The sequence below is a fragment of the Amphiura filiformis genome, chromosome 19 (assembly GCF_039555335.1).
Source record: "Amphiura filiformis chromosome 19, Afil_fr2py, whole genome shotgun sequence".
NCBI lineage: Eukaryota > Metazoa > Echinodermata > Ophiuroidea > Amphilepidida > Amphiuridae > Amphiura > Amphiura filiformis.
Window position 1 is genome coordinate 45571878 of NC_092646.1, and position 13455 is coordinate 45585332.

The following is a 13455-nucleotide window of genomic DNA, read 5'->3' on the forward strand; positions in this document are numbered from 1 at the left end:
TGACTCGCAGTTATACTACACAGTTGAGTGCATAGCATCATAAGAGCTGTAAGACATAGTGGAAAATAGACATCATGCCTTTTATTCCCATAAAATCCTCATTGCTGCCTCTATCAATTTCCTCAGATATGATTGCAGCCTCTCTGTAAATTTCCTCAGATATGTGTCCTGTTTCCACCTGCCTTTACCACTTCTCTTTTTCCTGTTAAATTACATTAATTTCTCCTATGGTGATGAATTGTAAATTTCCTCATATCCCATTTCCATATTCTAACACCAACACTGACTCCTCTTTTTTGTTCTTATTTCTTGAACAATAATGTGAATTCCTCCCATTTTGAATTTTGCACAACCAGTGTCTTTAAAGTGTCCATTCAGTAGCTTCACTGCCTCACAGCCCTCCCTATATAATTATCTTGTACCTCACTCCTCTTCTTTTTCTTTCCTCTTTTCCCCTTCCTCTCCCTTTTCTTTTCTTCTCTCTCCCTCCTTTTTACTCTCTTTTTTTTCTTCCCATGGCATTATTTCCTCAATTTTGACTGTCATTTCCTATAGGTGCTCCCCGCTCCCACACAATTTGCATCCCTGATTATAGTTGCCCAAAATCCAAAAACATATATTTTGTTAGATTAAGGATCAACTTATGACATCCATATAGGCCTATCTAGACTGTCCCACAGTCTCGGTTCCATCTCTGGGTAAATAATTATTATTTTAATTATTTATTATTATTATTATTATTAATTAGAGCTAAAACACCTTCTCCTTCACTCCAAAGATTAAAACCAACACACCACTAAGCCCTAACTAATGGCAACAAAGAAGTTATAGTGCTCCTGGAGCACTGTGCGTCGACGAAAACTCAATTAATCTACAAACTAACTTGTTTATTTTTTTATAATAGCTCTCCTAATCCGATTAATTATTTAATGTTATATAATCTACATTACCAGTCGTTCTCCATGGACCCGAGGGAGGGTCTACCATATATCATGACTTTACTTTCAAAATCAGACTTTTCATCCTGAAAATTGGGCGCGTTGCATGAACTTCGACATGGGGTAAAATCAGCATATTTCAACGTAGCACCTGCGTTTAGAATCCAAAATTTGAAATTGCAATGTCATTTATAAAAAAACGCAAAGTATCACACACTTTTCAATGGGTAATCTCTGCGTATGGACATCGCCGTGTATAAATTCAATTTTTAACACATCACTGCACCTTTAGGCCTATTATAATGATTTGTTACAAACAAAAAGGATCAATAATTAGACTTTCCTTCGTATGTTCATTATCCTTGACTGCCTTTAACATATTGTGAAATGGAGATATTTTGTCAGTGGCGACATGGGGGAAAATGCCGTCAGTCAGAACTCTTTCCCCCCTGTTTCCCCCCCAGAAAAAACCAAAATTACGAAAATTTCCACTTTTTGCGGTAATTTTGCGCAAAAATTTGTTGATTTGTCCCCCCCCCCCCCCCGAAGTTCATTTTGCCCCCCCCCCCTAATGCCCCTCCCCCAAAAAAAATCCTGGCGCCGCCACCTACTGAATTTTGTGCATTTTCAAAGATGTAGGATCTACGTTGATTTCGCACGTGGAAAATCTTCAAAACTGGCTAACACGTGACCTCGCTTCGATACAAGAGAGTGCGGGTTTTGAATAGATCAACGTACGTCCGATACCTACGTTTGGAAATCGCAATCTCTCTATGCCCCTGCAGACGATGGTGAAGTTGAATCTATGCCGTGAATATACAATTTTAGACAAATGGCTTGCCATAGTCAGTGAACTGCAAACATATAAAAACATACGAAATGCTTCTTTTTATCCTTTTCACGTCAGTTCAATTTTTAAGCAAAGCTCGTAGCACCACAAAGTTGCGAAACTATCCGATGCAAGTTTAAAGAGAAAGCTAAAGCTTACTGGAAACATGAATTTCTTAAGAAGCATTTTGAAGATTTCACGTAAAACCCTCGTAGGAGCAGATCATTTGGGGAATAAATATTTTGAAGCCGTTCAACGTAATAGCGCTGGTAAGACAAGTAGTCAGTGTTGGAATTTTAAAGCATTTTTTATCATTTGTTTATGCCTAAGCCATGGATCGAATCCATGGGTTCCTACATTCACGATCACCCATGGAAAACAGGGTACTGAAAACCAGTACACCATCACCATGGGCCATGAGTTAGTTTGTTATCTATGCCCGTGTAACGGGGCATAGATATTGTATTTGTTGCGTTTAGTCTTCTCCTTTTTCGCCTTCTTCTTCTCCTTAAGACCAGTCCTTTGCACCCCTCTAGCTCAAGAACTAAAGTAGCCTCAAGGCCCATAATTGGTATAATGATGGCCCAAGACCCCTAAAAATTTCCTAGGGTACCCCCGATCCCAGAGGTCAAAGGTCATGGGCTACAGGGGGCAATATGTGTAAAATTTCAAACAGCTCTAGCTCAAGAACTATAGCGCCCTCAGGCTCAGGGTTCATACTTAGTATAATGATGACCCATGACCCCTAAATGTAACCTATGGTAGTCACGACCCCAGAGGTCAAAGGTCATAGGCCACAGGGAGCAATATGTGTAAACTTTTAAAACAGCTTTAGCTCAAAAACTATAGCGCCCTCAGGGTTCATACTTGGTACAACGATGGCCCATGACCCTTAGATATTTTCTGCAGTAACATCGACCCCAGAGGTCAAAGGTCATGGGCTACAGGGGGCAATATGTGTAAAATTTCAAACAGCTCTAGCTCAGGAACTACAGCGCCCTCAGGGTTCATACTTGGTACAATGATGACCCTAGATGTATTCTATGTTAGCCGCATCCCCAGAGGTCAAAGTCTAAAGGCTTTAAAAAGCAAACTAGGGTATTAGAGAGAGTGTGGTCCAGTCTGGTGGTGTTTTAGAGAGGGTGATGGTCTGATGGGGGTATAAAAGAGAGTGAAGGCTTGGTAGGGTATTGAGTGTGGGCCAGTCCAGTGTTATGAGCATTACATGTATATCAAATGAAAGCTTAAAACAAGTGCTTTCACATGGTGCTTACCAAGTTTTCGTTTGTGAATAGGGGAAGGGGGTTAGGTGTGGTCACGGGCATAGATATTCGTGTTTGGTAAAACACATTACTGTGGCATCTAGTTTAATTTACATTGCAGTTATTCCATCAGAATAACCAATACAGATTCAAACAGATAAAACTTACCTCAAATCAGTTGCCCTTAAGGGCTGGGGTATGAACGTTTGGACAGTACCGGTATTTATTGTGGGACATTAGAGCACATCAGACATATCGAATTGCATTCTGAATACGAAGAATGTCATTCTGATATAAAATAATTTTGATTTTTTGAAATTCGCAATTTAATTAGACTATGCCATAGTCGAATTTGATTAAAAATATGTTATTATTATGATGAACCCATTTCGTTGAACTCAAAATTATACTGATGTTTATTAAAATTAAAGTATTCAATAGTAAAATGGTCATAAAGAGTTAAAAATATCAGACGATTAGTGACAATAAAAGTAATTGAATGCAACATTATCTTGCATAATTATAACGGCTCACTTTAATACTGAACAATTCTGATTTTGGAATCTACCAGTTTATTGATAGCGAACCCCGAAATTTCGACTATGAACTTTGAATTGTAAGCAGAACTTTACCCCCTGGACTTTGCTCTCTAAAAACACACTATCAAGCATACTTGTTTATCAGTCCATTAACCACAAGTACTAAGCATGGACGCGCTAAATGTTTGATGAGAGATTAACTTTCGCGTCAACACAAAAGTGTCGCAAATACAACAGACAGTTGTTTACGGTGTAGTTAATGGTAATGGCGCGGGCTCAGACGATTTAAACCATAGCAAGGTATGGGCGACCAATCACAAGGCAGATCCATTTAAAGATGCATTACATCATGGACAATTTTAGTTAGGCCAGAAATTGGCCTAACTCTCCATAGAGTCCCGTGTTAAAATCTTAACCACAAGGCAATGTCAGTAGTCCACTTGGGAAGCTAACAAACACGGAGAGTAGGGTGACTGATCAGATGTGAAAATCTATCAATTGTGCACACATTAATTAAATCAGAGTTTTAAGCTTAAATACAATATCCAGAGTACATGCACAATGGGCAAGTGGACTACGGGGTAGTCTACAATTTAATACACATTTTATGGCAAATCATTAAAATTGATATTTTTGATATTTAACAGTACTTGAAGTAAACTTTATAAATCTGATGATTTATACTTAAAGTGTATGTAGGTGGGGTGAAAAGGCGACGATCAATTGAAAATTTTGACCTTTCGTATTGAAGATATGGATTTTTTCCTAAAAAACAAAAAAATAGGTCTTTTGGGAAAAAATCAATACCCCGGTATCTTCAATATGGAAGGTCAAAATTTTCAATTGATCGTCGGCTTTTCCTCCCAGCTACATACACTTTAAGAATATGTCATTAGATTTATAAAATTTACTTCGAGGACTGTTATAATATCAAAAATGTGAAAAATATCAAATTTTAATAATTTGTCATAAAATTTGTATTATATCGTGAATTTCAAAAATGAAAATTATTTGATATCAGAAAGACATTCTTCGTATTCAGAATGCAATTCGATATGTCTGATGTGCTCTTATGTCCCACAAAAAATACTGTCGAAACGATCAAAACGCTCATTCCAGATCCCTTAATAACTCCAAATTGACATGACATTAAAATTTATTTGCTCAATTTCATACCAAAATTGCCAACTGATCTCCTTTGTATTTGAGTTGTCATTTGATGGTATTAGAACTGTCATAATGGATGTAAACATTAAAAAATGTCAACAAAACATGCTGCTGCAGAACTCTATGCCTGTGTGTGTGTCCGAGGGCCGATGACCAGGCAGATGACACACATTCGATGGGTGTAGCCTAAGGCTAGCAAAATTTGCTTTGATACCGTAGTACTTTTCTCTTGGTACATTAACATACTTCAGTCTATGGCATAAAATGCTTCTCAACTCCAAAATTGTGTAGCAAATTGATAAAATTGTGTAGCATTTTGCCACGCTATACCAGCTATTTCCAACACTGTAAGTTGTTCTTTTTTGCAGGGCAGGGTACCCGGCAGGGTATCCTGGTTGCCCCTGGGCCTAGTTCATAGTTGCACTTTTACACAAATGGAATAGGCTTTAAAAGACTGAAGTCTTGCTTGCAGGACTACTACGCGATTGTGATGTCCAATAAGCCCTTTTGCAATTTCAGAACAGAGTGCATTGTGGGTAATATCCATGAAAATGCAGTATATTTCAATGGGAGTGAACTTCGCACTTTAAAAAAAATGCTACCTACTTGTGTTTTTCACATTCTCTGGTCCAGATGTCTTCTCAATACTTGCATATACTAACAAAGTATTGATTGTGATTGTTTCAAATGGCTAATCTTGTAAAAGACAAGAAAAATCACAGGGGATTCCTTTGAGTCGCAGTTCATTCACACGGCCGTCAATGGGGGAGATTGGTAGGCCTACTGTTTATCTCTTGTCGAAGAACTGTGTGATTTGTCTGAGCATGCGTGTTGCATTTTTCGAAATTGCGAAAGGGCTTATTGTCCATCATTTCTATTCACCACCATGATTAGAAAAAGTCTTGCCCTGCAGAGCAGTTAATTGACATGGCAATACCATGTTGCAATACATTGTACTGTCCAATTCATTTTTATCTGAACTCATTTCATGTTAAAAGTGGTTTCTTTTCTACCATATAAAATTTGTATTTTATGTTTGCCTTTTTCATGTACAGGAGAAGTTGTCAAGACCAGGAGATTAGTGGAATCAAGTCATAAACATTACCAATATGAGAGTGGCATGATACCCCATGAGTGGGAAGGTAAGAGCACTCATTTGGCAGATTAAAATTCAGAGAGAACCCGGGGGCAGGGGTGGCGCGCCTATAATTGTCAAAAAAGAGGTAAAAGGAAGGACAAAGAGAAAGAGGAAAAGGGGGGAGAGAAAGAGAGGAGGAGAAGAAGAAAAGAGCCATTCCCGGGCCTCCCTGGCCATGGTTAGAAGGAGGAAACTCCCCTACGGACATCTTGCCCTGACCTATACGCAGTTTTAAAGTTGTTGGTTTTATATTTTGGGCCCAATTTTTAGAAATAGTGTAAAAATTATGCACCAATATAAATAAGCAATTGGCTTCATTACGGCCGGCCAGGGGCGTAGCCAGGATTTATTGGGGCTGATTTTGACTGAAAAAGCATTAAAAAAACTGGTTTTTTTTCACTCATCTCACGCTCATAAAGTGGACCGTTTAGGTTTTAGTGATCATATGGGCGACTACCTCCCCCTCGCTCCTGATTACAGCTTTCAGTTTGAAATATTTCCAACCTCAAGACACCCCCATTCATTTTATCGTGCCAATTTATAAAAAAAAACGGCATATCATATACAATGCAACTGACTTAACATACACCACATTGCGACCAGAGGCGTAGATCCGACCCAGGGTGTGGGGTATAAATACCCCCAATATTTTGATAGGGTAGGTGGTCCATACAATCATTCTCAAATGTTGGCGCCTGTACATGTATGTGGGTTTCTGACCAAGTAACTTCATATTTGGCCATTTTAGCCTAAAAGTGCCCATTTTTTCGCAAGCATCGCATCGACTTTATTTAACATTTCCACCATATTTCACTTCGTACCATGAACTTATTTTGTTGCCAAAATGTGCTGGATTTACAAATTGAGTAGTCCATGCCTAAAACCAGCGGGCTGAAAGTCGGGCCCGTGAATGAAATCCATAAAAATATGCGGTTGAAAAATAAATAAATAACCCTTAAAAGGGTGAAAATGGTGCATCAAATGGCTTCATTTGTGCTTTCATTTTGAAAATTTTCCAAATTCTGAGGGGGCACATCCCCTTCAGACACCCCCTGCGTCAGCGCAAGTGCAATGGCAGCGCTGTCGCTACTGCATAACAAATTTCAAAAATTGTTTTGCCCCCCTATCAAAATACCCTGCCCCCGCCCGGGAGGGGGGGGGGGAGGTGCACTCACACATCATTATGTTGTAGTCCTCAAGTAGGCCCTCACATTTCCAACAGTGACATACAAATGTAATTCAAGTGAAAATCCTCAGTGACCTTTTAAAAGCATTTGGAAAAGGGGGGTAAAAAGGCCATGAAAATGGGTCTAGCAATGAAATAGTCCAACCCTATTTATCTCGCCTGAATGTGTCTGTCCATCCGGGGTGTCTGTTCTGTTCTTTGTCTTGAGAACTGTAAGGGCTATGATGACAAAACTTGGTGGGGCCCGCAGGTGGATGGTATCACATTTACTGCAGGCCAATATTTTCTTGCCCCCCTTTGAGGCAAACCCCAAAATTATGTAAATTTCCACTTTTGTGGCAATTACCCCCCCCCCCGGAAAAAAAAAAAATTCCTGGCGCCGCCATTGCTGGAGACTTCAATTCAGTTATACATTTACTTTTGTTTTATGATTTATCACACAGCTTGGGTTAGAGGCAAAAGAAAAAAGCCACCAACAGAAGATGAAATCTTTACCAGAGAAGCAATGGAGCAGATTGTAAAAAAGAGAGCTGTTGAGGTGGACAGGCGAGATCAAGCGGTGAGAAAATTGTCAACAAAACACAATCATGTGGTTATTTCTGTTTCTTTTTGTACAATTTCAAGAAAATTGATGTTTCACCAAATTGTCAAATGTTGTCCTTATTTAGAATACTTTCAGTTTAACACATGCAGGCCAGGTTAATACTCCTATGCTCCTTATGAAAAGGGTAGATTTATGATTTTTTTTTATAGATTTACTGATACAGCAAATTAGAGGTATTAAATTAATTCATTGCTCCTCTGTTGTTCTGAGGGTATTGTGAAATCTAAACAAAATGTTTAGATTTTCAATAATACCTGAAAATAACAGATGCAAAGTGTATTGATCTAATTCATAACTAAGGTAGGGACTGAGTCCCGGGAATTCGAGTCCCGCCCGGGTAGCCGAGTACCTGGGCAGGAATTCCATGCCCGGATACCCGAAATTCAAATTTTTTTTTTTTTTTTTTTTTTGGTTTTGTAGTGTCCCTGGACCTAGACCTAAATGATAGGATCATTCATGGTTGAAAAAAAAAAAAATTCAAATTCAATGCATTTTGAAATCATTAATAGAGTATGACATGAATACAAATTATCAATTTTCATATTAAAAATACAAAACATCTTGAATTTTTTTTTTTTAGGTCAACCATGAATGATCCTAGCATTTAGGTCTAGGTCCAGGGACACTACAAAACCGAAAAAAAAAACCCTTAAAAAAAAAATCCCAACCCTATTCATAACCATCACTTTTGAAGTTCCAATTTAAAAACAAATAACAAATTTTATCATTTTAAACAACCTAAAATACACATTTTGAAATCTCAAAATGTTTTTCCCCTAAATAATCGATTAGGTGTAGGTTTTACTGCGGCCGACCAATTACAGTGCTGCACAATCAGGTAATGCACAAATACGGTAGTTGCGCGTATGAGATTAGTTTTATGCATAGCTCAAGATGTCATGTGGAAGTCACTTTTCTGCTGCGTAATTGAGATTACATCGCATACGGAAGTAATTGATGGAAATCAATGACCTCCGTGCCTATGAGCGTATGCCATCTAACACTGAGGCAATTTGATTGGGACGCACATGATGGTGTCATACGCAGAGGTGACGAATCACTGATGGAGGCTTTAATTTCACTTTAATTTGGTCATGTGGATAAGCATGAAGAGTTTGAGATTATTTGTTTTGAACTGGATTCAGCCACTCTCAAGGGATAATGAGGTTTGTTTCTTTCATTATTTCAGCTTCAAGAGAAAGCCTATGAGGAGGGTCTTGTTGCCAAACCAGTACAGACGAAAGCTGCAGGTAGGTTAGCACCCTTTATATAATCTGGGGCATATCCACATAAGAAAAATGCAGCATATACCCACCCAACTCCCCCCCTCAAAAGTGATGAAAAACAGTATAACAGAAATGAAGAACTTAAGTGAAAAGATAAGTATCCCAGAGCCTCACCCACACACACAACCGACTTGCTACTGGATCACACTTTAACCCCCCTTCAAATCCTGTATTCTCTCCAAGTCATTCTGATAAGCTAGTCCTAAACTGACTTGGCAGAAAGTGACCCTGTCCCATCTTTTTTATTGTTTGCAAGAAGTGTTAAAAATATAAGTGAGTCACCATAATGTCTTCTAGAAGAACTTTACCAAGATGTGTGACTATATTGTGATGCAATCAAGCAAAACAAGTCAGTTGTCGGGCAGAATCAAAATTCAGTTTGCCATTTTCAGAGCTTTATGAAAAGCCCATTACATTTAGACAAGAACCCTTTGTGCAGGAGCATTGATTTCTTTTTGACATTGGGGAGGGGGCAGGTTGGTGTAAAATCTGTGAAGTAGAGTGAATGGAGCGTCTTTCACTGGAACAATGTGTGCGAAGCATGCCATAATTTGTCATTAAGCTACAATGGAGGTGTAGATTTCAAATGGAGGAGACACCCATTCAGGTAACCCCCATTTGAAATTCACACTCATTGTGTGGAAGATTAGGGTTATGTCTTTAATAGGGGTGGTATACATATAGAATTTCAGCTGAATAGCCCATTTCACTCTAAAGTGTTATCGCCAGCAACTTACTGGTTTAATACTATTACTATAAGTATCAGAAATCCATTCCCCCTGGCCCCTGATATTAATTTCTCAGAGGAGAGAACAAATCCTACTCAAAGTTAGTCAATTTTGTTTATACCAATTTCACACTCACATTTGTAAAATAACACTTGTGTATATATTTATGTTCTCTTAAACAGGTCATGCGTCATCCACAACTTACCAAAGAATAGACTCTCAAAGTGATCCAGTAAGTACTGGTAAAGAGTATGAGCCAGCAGGATGGAAACCAGGTGGAGATTCCAAGAAATAAATAAGACAACACCAAGCAATAGTGATATTGTGTAGATTAGAAGCTAATGGCTGGCAGTTGTGAGACAATTTGGAAAAAAAATCATGGTTTACCTGTAGTTGGATTTGCACCAGTGTGTCAGCGATATTGCAAGGTTTCCACACAGCAACTGAGCAGTGTACTTTACAGGGTTTAGGGCCCTGACAGCAGCTTATCATGCCAGTGTCTTAGCCACCCACCCATCTGTCATTTGCCAGTCTTGTGTGCTCTCAAAATGGGGAAATTAATTGACTTTTGACAGATCAATGCTAACTTGTTAAAAACAGTTTTGAGAAAGTTCAATGCCTGTGACTGGGCCACATTGATGTGAAGGCTAAATAACACACATTTCATTGAATGTAATGAACCACCAGTGGGGTGTAGAAATGGGTTTTAAGTTACCAAGGTCAAAAATTTGGATGGGCAAATATTTCTAGCTAATTATTAAGTGCCTGTACCTAGCCGCTCTTCTTTTTGGACAGGAAATTCCCCTGGGATGGGCAAAATCCCATTGACATTGCTAAATAACATATAGCTGTTGTGGCAGTTCTATTCAACTCAGAAACATAATATTGAACATTCTGTTACCTTCATGAGAATATATTCATTATTGTGCACTGTGATTTGTCCAAATGGGTCATCATGTGATGGCACATTCTCTTGGTCGGGCTGACGTCACAGAGAGGAAAAAGTCTTGTAAAACCAGCGTGCGCATGTGTATTTCCCTTTCCTCAAGCTAGTTGCTATGTGCACACTTGTGCAAAGGGGACAAATGGGACAATATTTCAGGATGTCTAACCGAGTGAATTATTTATGTAATAATATGTCAAGCATAACACATATTCTATGCATAGCATTACGCTTGGTTTTGTGTACCTTACGCTGTGGATACATGTACTGGACAACATGCTCCACTTGAAGTGAACAACTTAAAATATGCCCTGGGAGCTCCTGGGATACTTTGTAGAAATTTGTTACATTTCATGTTATGGAAGAAATTGTGTTTTGTAATACCTTTTTTGATAATTATGACTCCATGACTGTATTAAATAAAACCATGTCATTTGTGCTTGATAATAATTTTTCTATAATAAGGCATAATGTTGTGATTGCTGGAGTGTTCCTTCAAATATGTTTGATAACTATTTGAATTCCTAAATAATATTCAACATTGTATCTTATGATGTGATCATAATTTAAGTTGCAGTTAAAGAATGCAAAATGCATTATTTTTGTGCAACTGTTAAATCCAACATACACCATACAATAGTATGCAAATCCAGCCAGCATAAAAATGTTCTGAAAACGTTGTAAATGTGTTACAAATGCGCTTTGGTTTTATTACAAATATTTTGGTAACGCTTGAAGGTCAGGTTATATAAAGCAACATTTTAAAAATGTCAGAATGTTATCGAAAAATATTATTACAAAAAATGTGTCAACTCTAAATAACATTAAGAATGTTTTGCATTACATTTTCAACAATGTCTTTTAAATGTTTTATACTGTTTATTTAACTGGACATTTAAACGTTTTCTGTAAACCATTTTGTGTTTGCTGGGAATCACATCAAGTCATGGTTTATTCCATTTGATCAATTCTACATGTTGCACTCCGCTGTTGCCCCATATTTTTATATGTGCAATAAAACGCTTTGAATAACTTCATTTTATGCATTTTAGTATCAAATATTTGTTCTGGTCTTATTGTGTGACAAAACTGGGGATTCCAGTTGATATTGTATACTCAGATGTAGGCATGTACAATTTCTCAGCCTATTATACTATTCAGCAATTGACCTTTTGCACAGATATACCATATTGCTACCAAAACAAGGTTCTATTACATGGAAGCATGTGTATATTGACTATATCCACACAAATACGCTCTTTTGTAAATGGAATGGTTGACCATGTATTTGTGCAAGGGGTCAATATGGTTTTTGGCCATCCATCTTAAAGCCAATGTGTAATATGAAATTGGCAATTCGAAAACTAGTTTTCAAACCCGTCTTGAGTCAAAATGCCCTAATTTGTGCCAATTATTGTCCCAGTTTAGGCTAAAATTACTTATGTTGGGCCAAAATTTGTAGCAAACCGTCTTGCATTTCATTGATTCCAATGATAAATTAGTTACCAGTCACCCTGTATTTCTTACTTGTTTTGTTGATCTCTTCTACTAATAGCTCACTCGGCAAGCCAAGCAATCAAAATTCACTTCACACATTTGAGTCATATTTATAGAAGTAATTTAATGTAATCAAATTACAAATTCATGATCAAGGTGGTCAATAGTAAGATGTGGAACCTTGTTAACACAAAATATGTTACCATATTCTACCTAATAAGCACCCCTTCCCTAATAAGCACCCCTATGGAATTTTTCAAGTGATAACTGTCTAACCCTCTTTTCCATGCACATGTACAAGTATTAATGTCATCAAAAGTGTAAATACAATTGCCATCGACTTACAGCTTAGGGTTATTATGATTTTTATTTCAGACACATTTTTGTGTAAATTTTCAATTTTTCAATTTTGATTTACATTTCATCATTTTAAAAGTACCCCCTCAAAAAAAAACTGACTTAAGCACCCCTGTTGCTAAGTAGGTCGAATATGGTAACACAGAAAACCTGATAATACAAATTCCTGTTAAGGGGGGTACTACACCCCTGTGGTAAATTTGTGACTATTTTTGCATTTTTCTCAAAAAATAATAACACACTGGTAACAAAAGTTGTGTATATTATTGGGGCAAGGAATCCAATTACTGCACTGAAATTTTAGTGACTCAAGACAAGCGGTTCAGTATATATGATAGGAAATGAGGTACATCCTAGCGGTACCGTATTTCTTATCATAAATAACAAACCGCTTGTCTTGGGTCACTAAAATTCCAGTGTAGTAACTGGATTCCTTGCCCTATAATATACATAACTTTTGTTACCACTGTGTTATTAGTTTTGAGAAAAATGCAAAATGGACACAAATTTATCGAGGGGTGTAGTACCCCCTTAAGACAAACTAAATTCTGAGGTGCTTTCAATTTTGTGTTCCACTGTAATTCATTTTATATAATACATATTTTTTAAAGCTATCTACTCTGCATTTACATACAAGTCTTCTATAAATACTATAAATTATGATTCTTGATACTACAAATTATTGATAGTATATAAGGTCGCATGTCACAAATAGGTCACCCAAAAATGGAGCAGCCGTAACATGAAAACGCTTTTGTCACACTTCAAGTCAGGTTTATTCTAAAAGTATAATACCTATTGTAGAAAGTTTGGTGTCATTTTGTAGATAATTATGTTCTTTTTCAAATACAATAACTCCCAAGTCAATTGGACAACAACTTTGAGATTTATACCTCAATATGTAAAGATGTGTCAACGGAGCAGCCGGGTCGGGGGAGCCCCATAGGATTGTACACAAAATTCTGAAAATATGACAAACCT

The 13455-nt window shown here is 37.5% G+C and overlaps 1 protein-coding gene across 1 annotated transcript; it reads left to right on the forward strand.

The window, feature by feature from the left end:
* Positions 1-1842: 1842 nt before the first annotated feature.
* Positions 1843-12154, forward strand: LOC140141367 (NADH dehydrogenase [ubiquinone] 1 alpha subcomplex assembly factor 2-like). The gene is made up of 5 exons (XM_072163205.1): positions 1843-2036; positions 5791-5877; positions 7503-7618; positions 8853-8913; positions 9860-12154. The coding sequence occupies exons 1-5, from the start codon at positions 1934-1936 to the stop codon at positions 9970-9972; spliced, it is 480 nt and encodes a 159-aa protein (XP_072019306.1). The 5' UTR covers positions 1843-1933; the 3' UTR covers positions 9973-12154.
* Positions 12155-13455: the final 1301 nt, after the last annotated feature.

Excerpts from the sequence above, each read along its gene's own strand:
- LOC140141367 (XM_072163205.1), top strand. The coding sequence starts at position 1,934 with ATGAATTTCTTAAGAAGCATTTTGAAGATTTCACGTAAAACCCTCGTA. Across the intron at positions 2,037-5,790 it reads CGTTCAACGTAATAGCGCTG|GAGAAGTTGTCAAGACCAGG; the intron begins GTAAGACAAGTA and ends TTTCATGTACAG. Across the intron at positions 5,878-7,502 it reads GATACCCCATGAGTGGGAAG|CTTGGGTTAGAGGCAAAAGA; the intron begins GTAAGAGCACTC and ends TTTATCACACAG.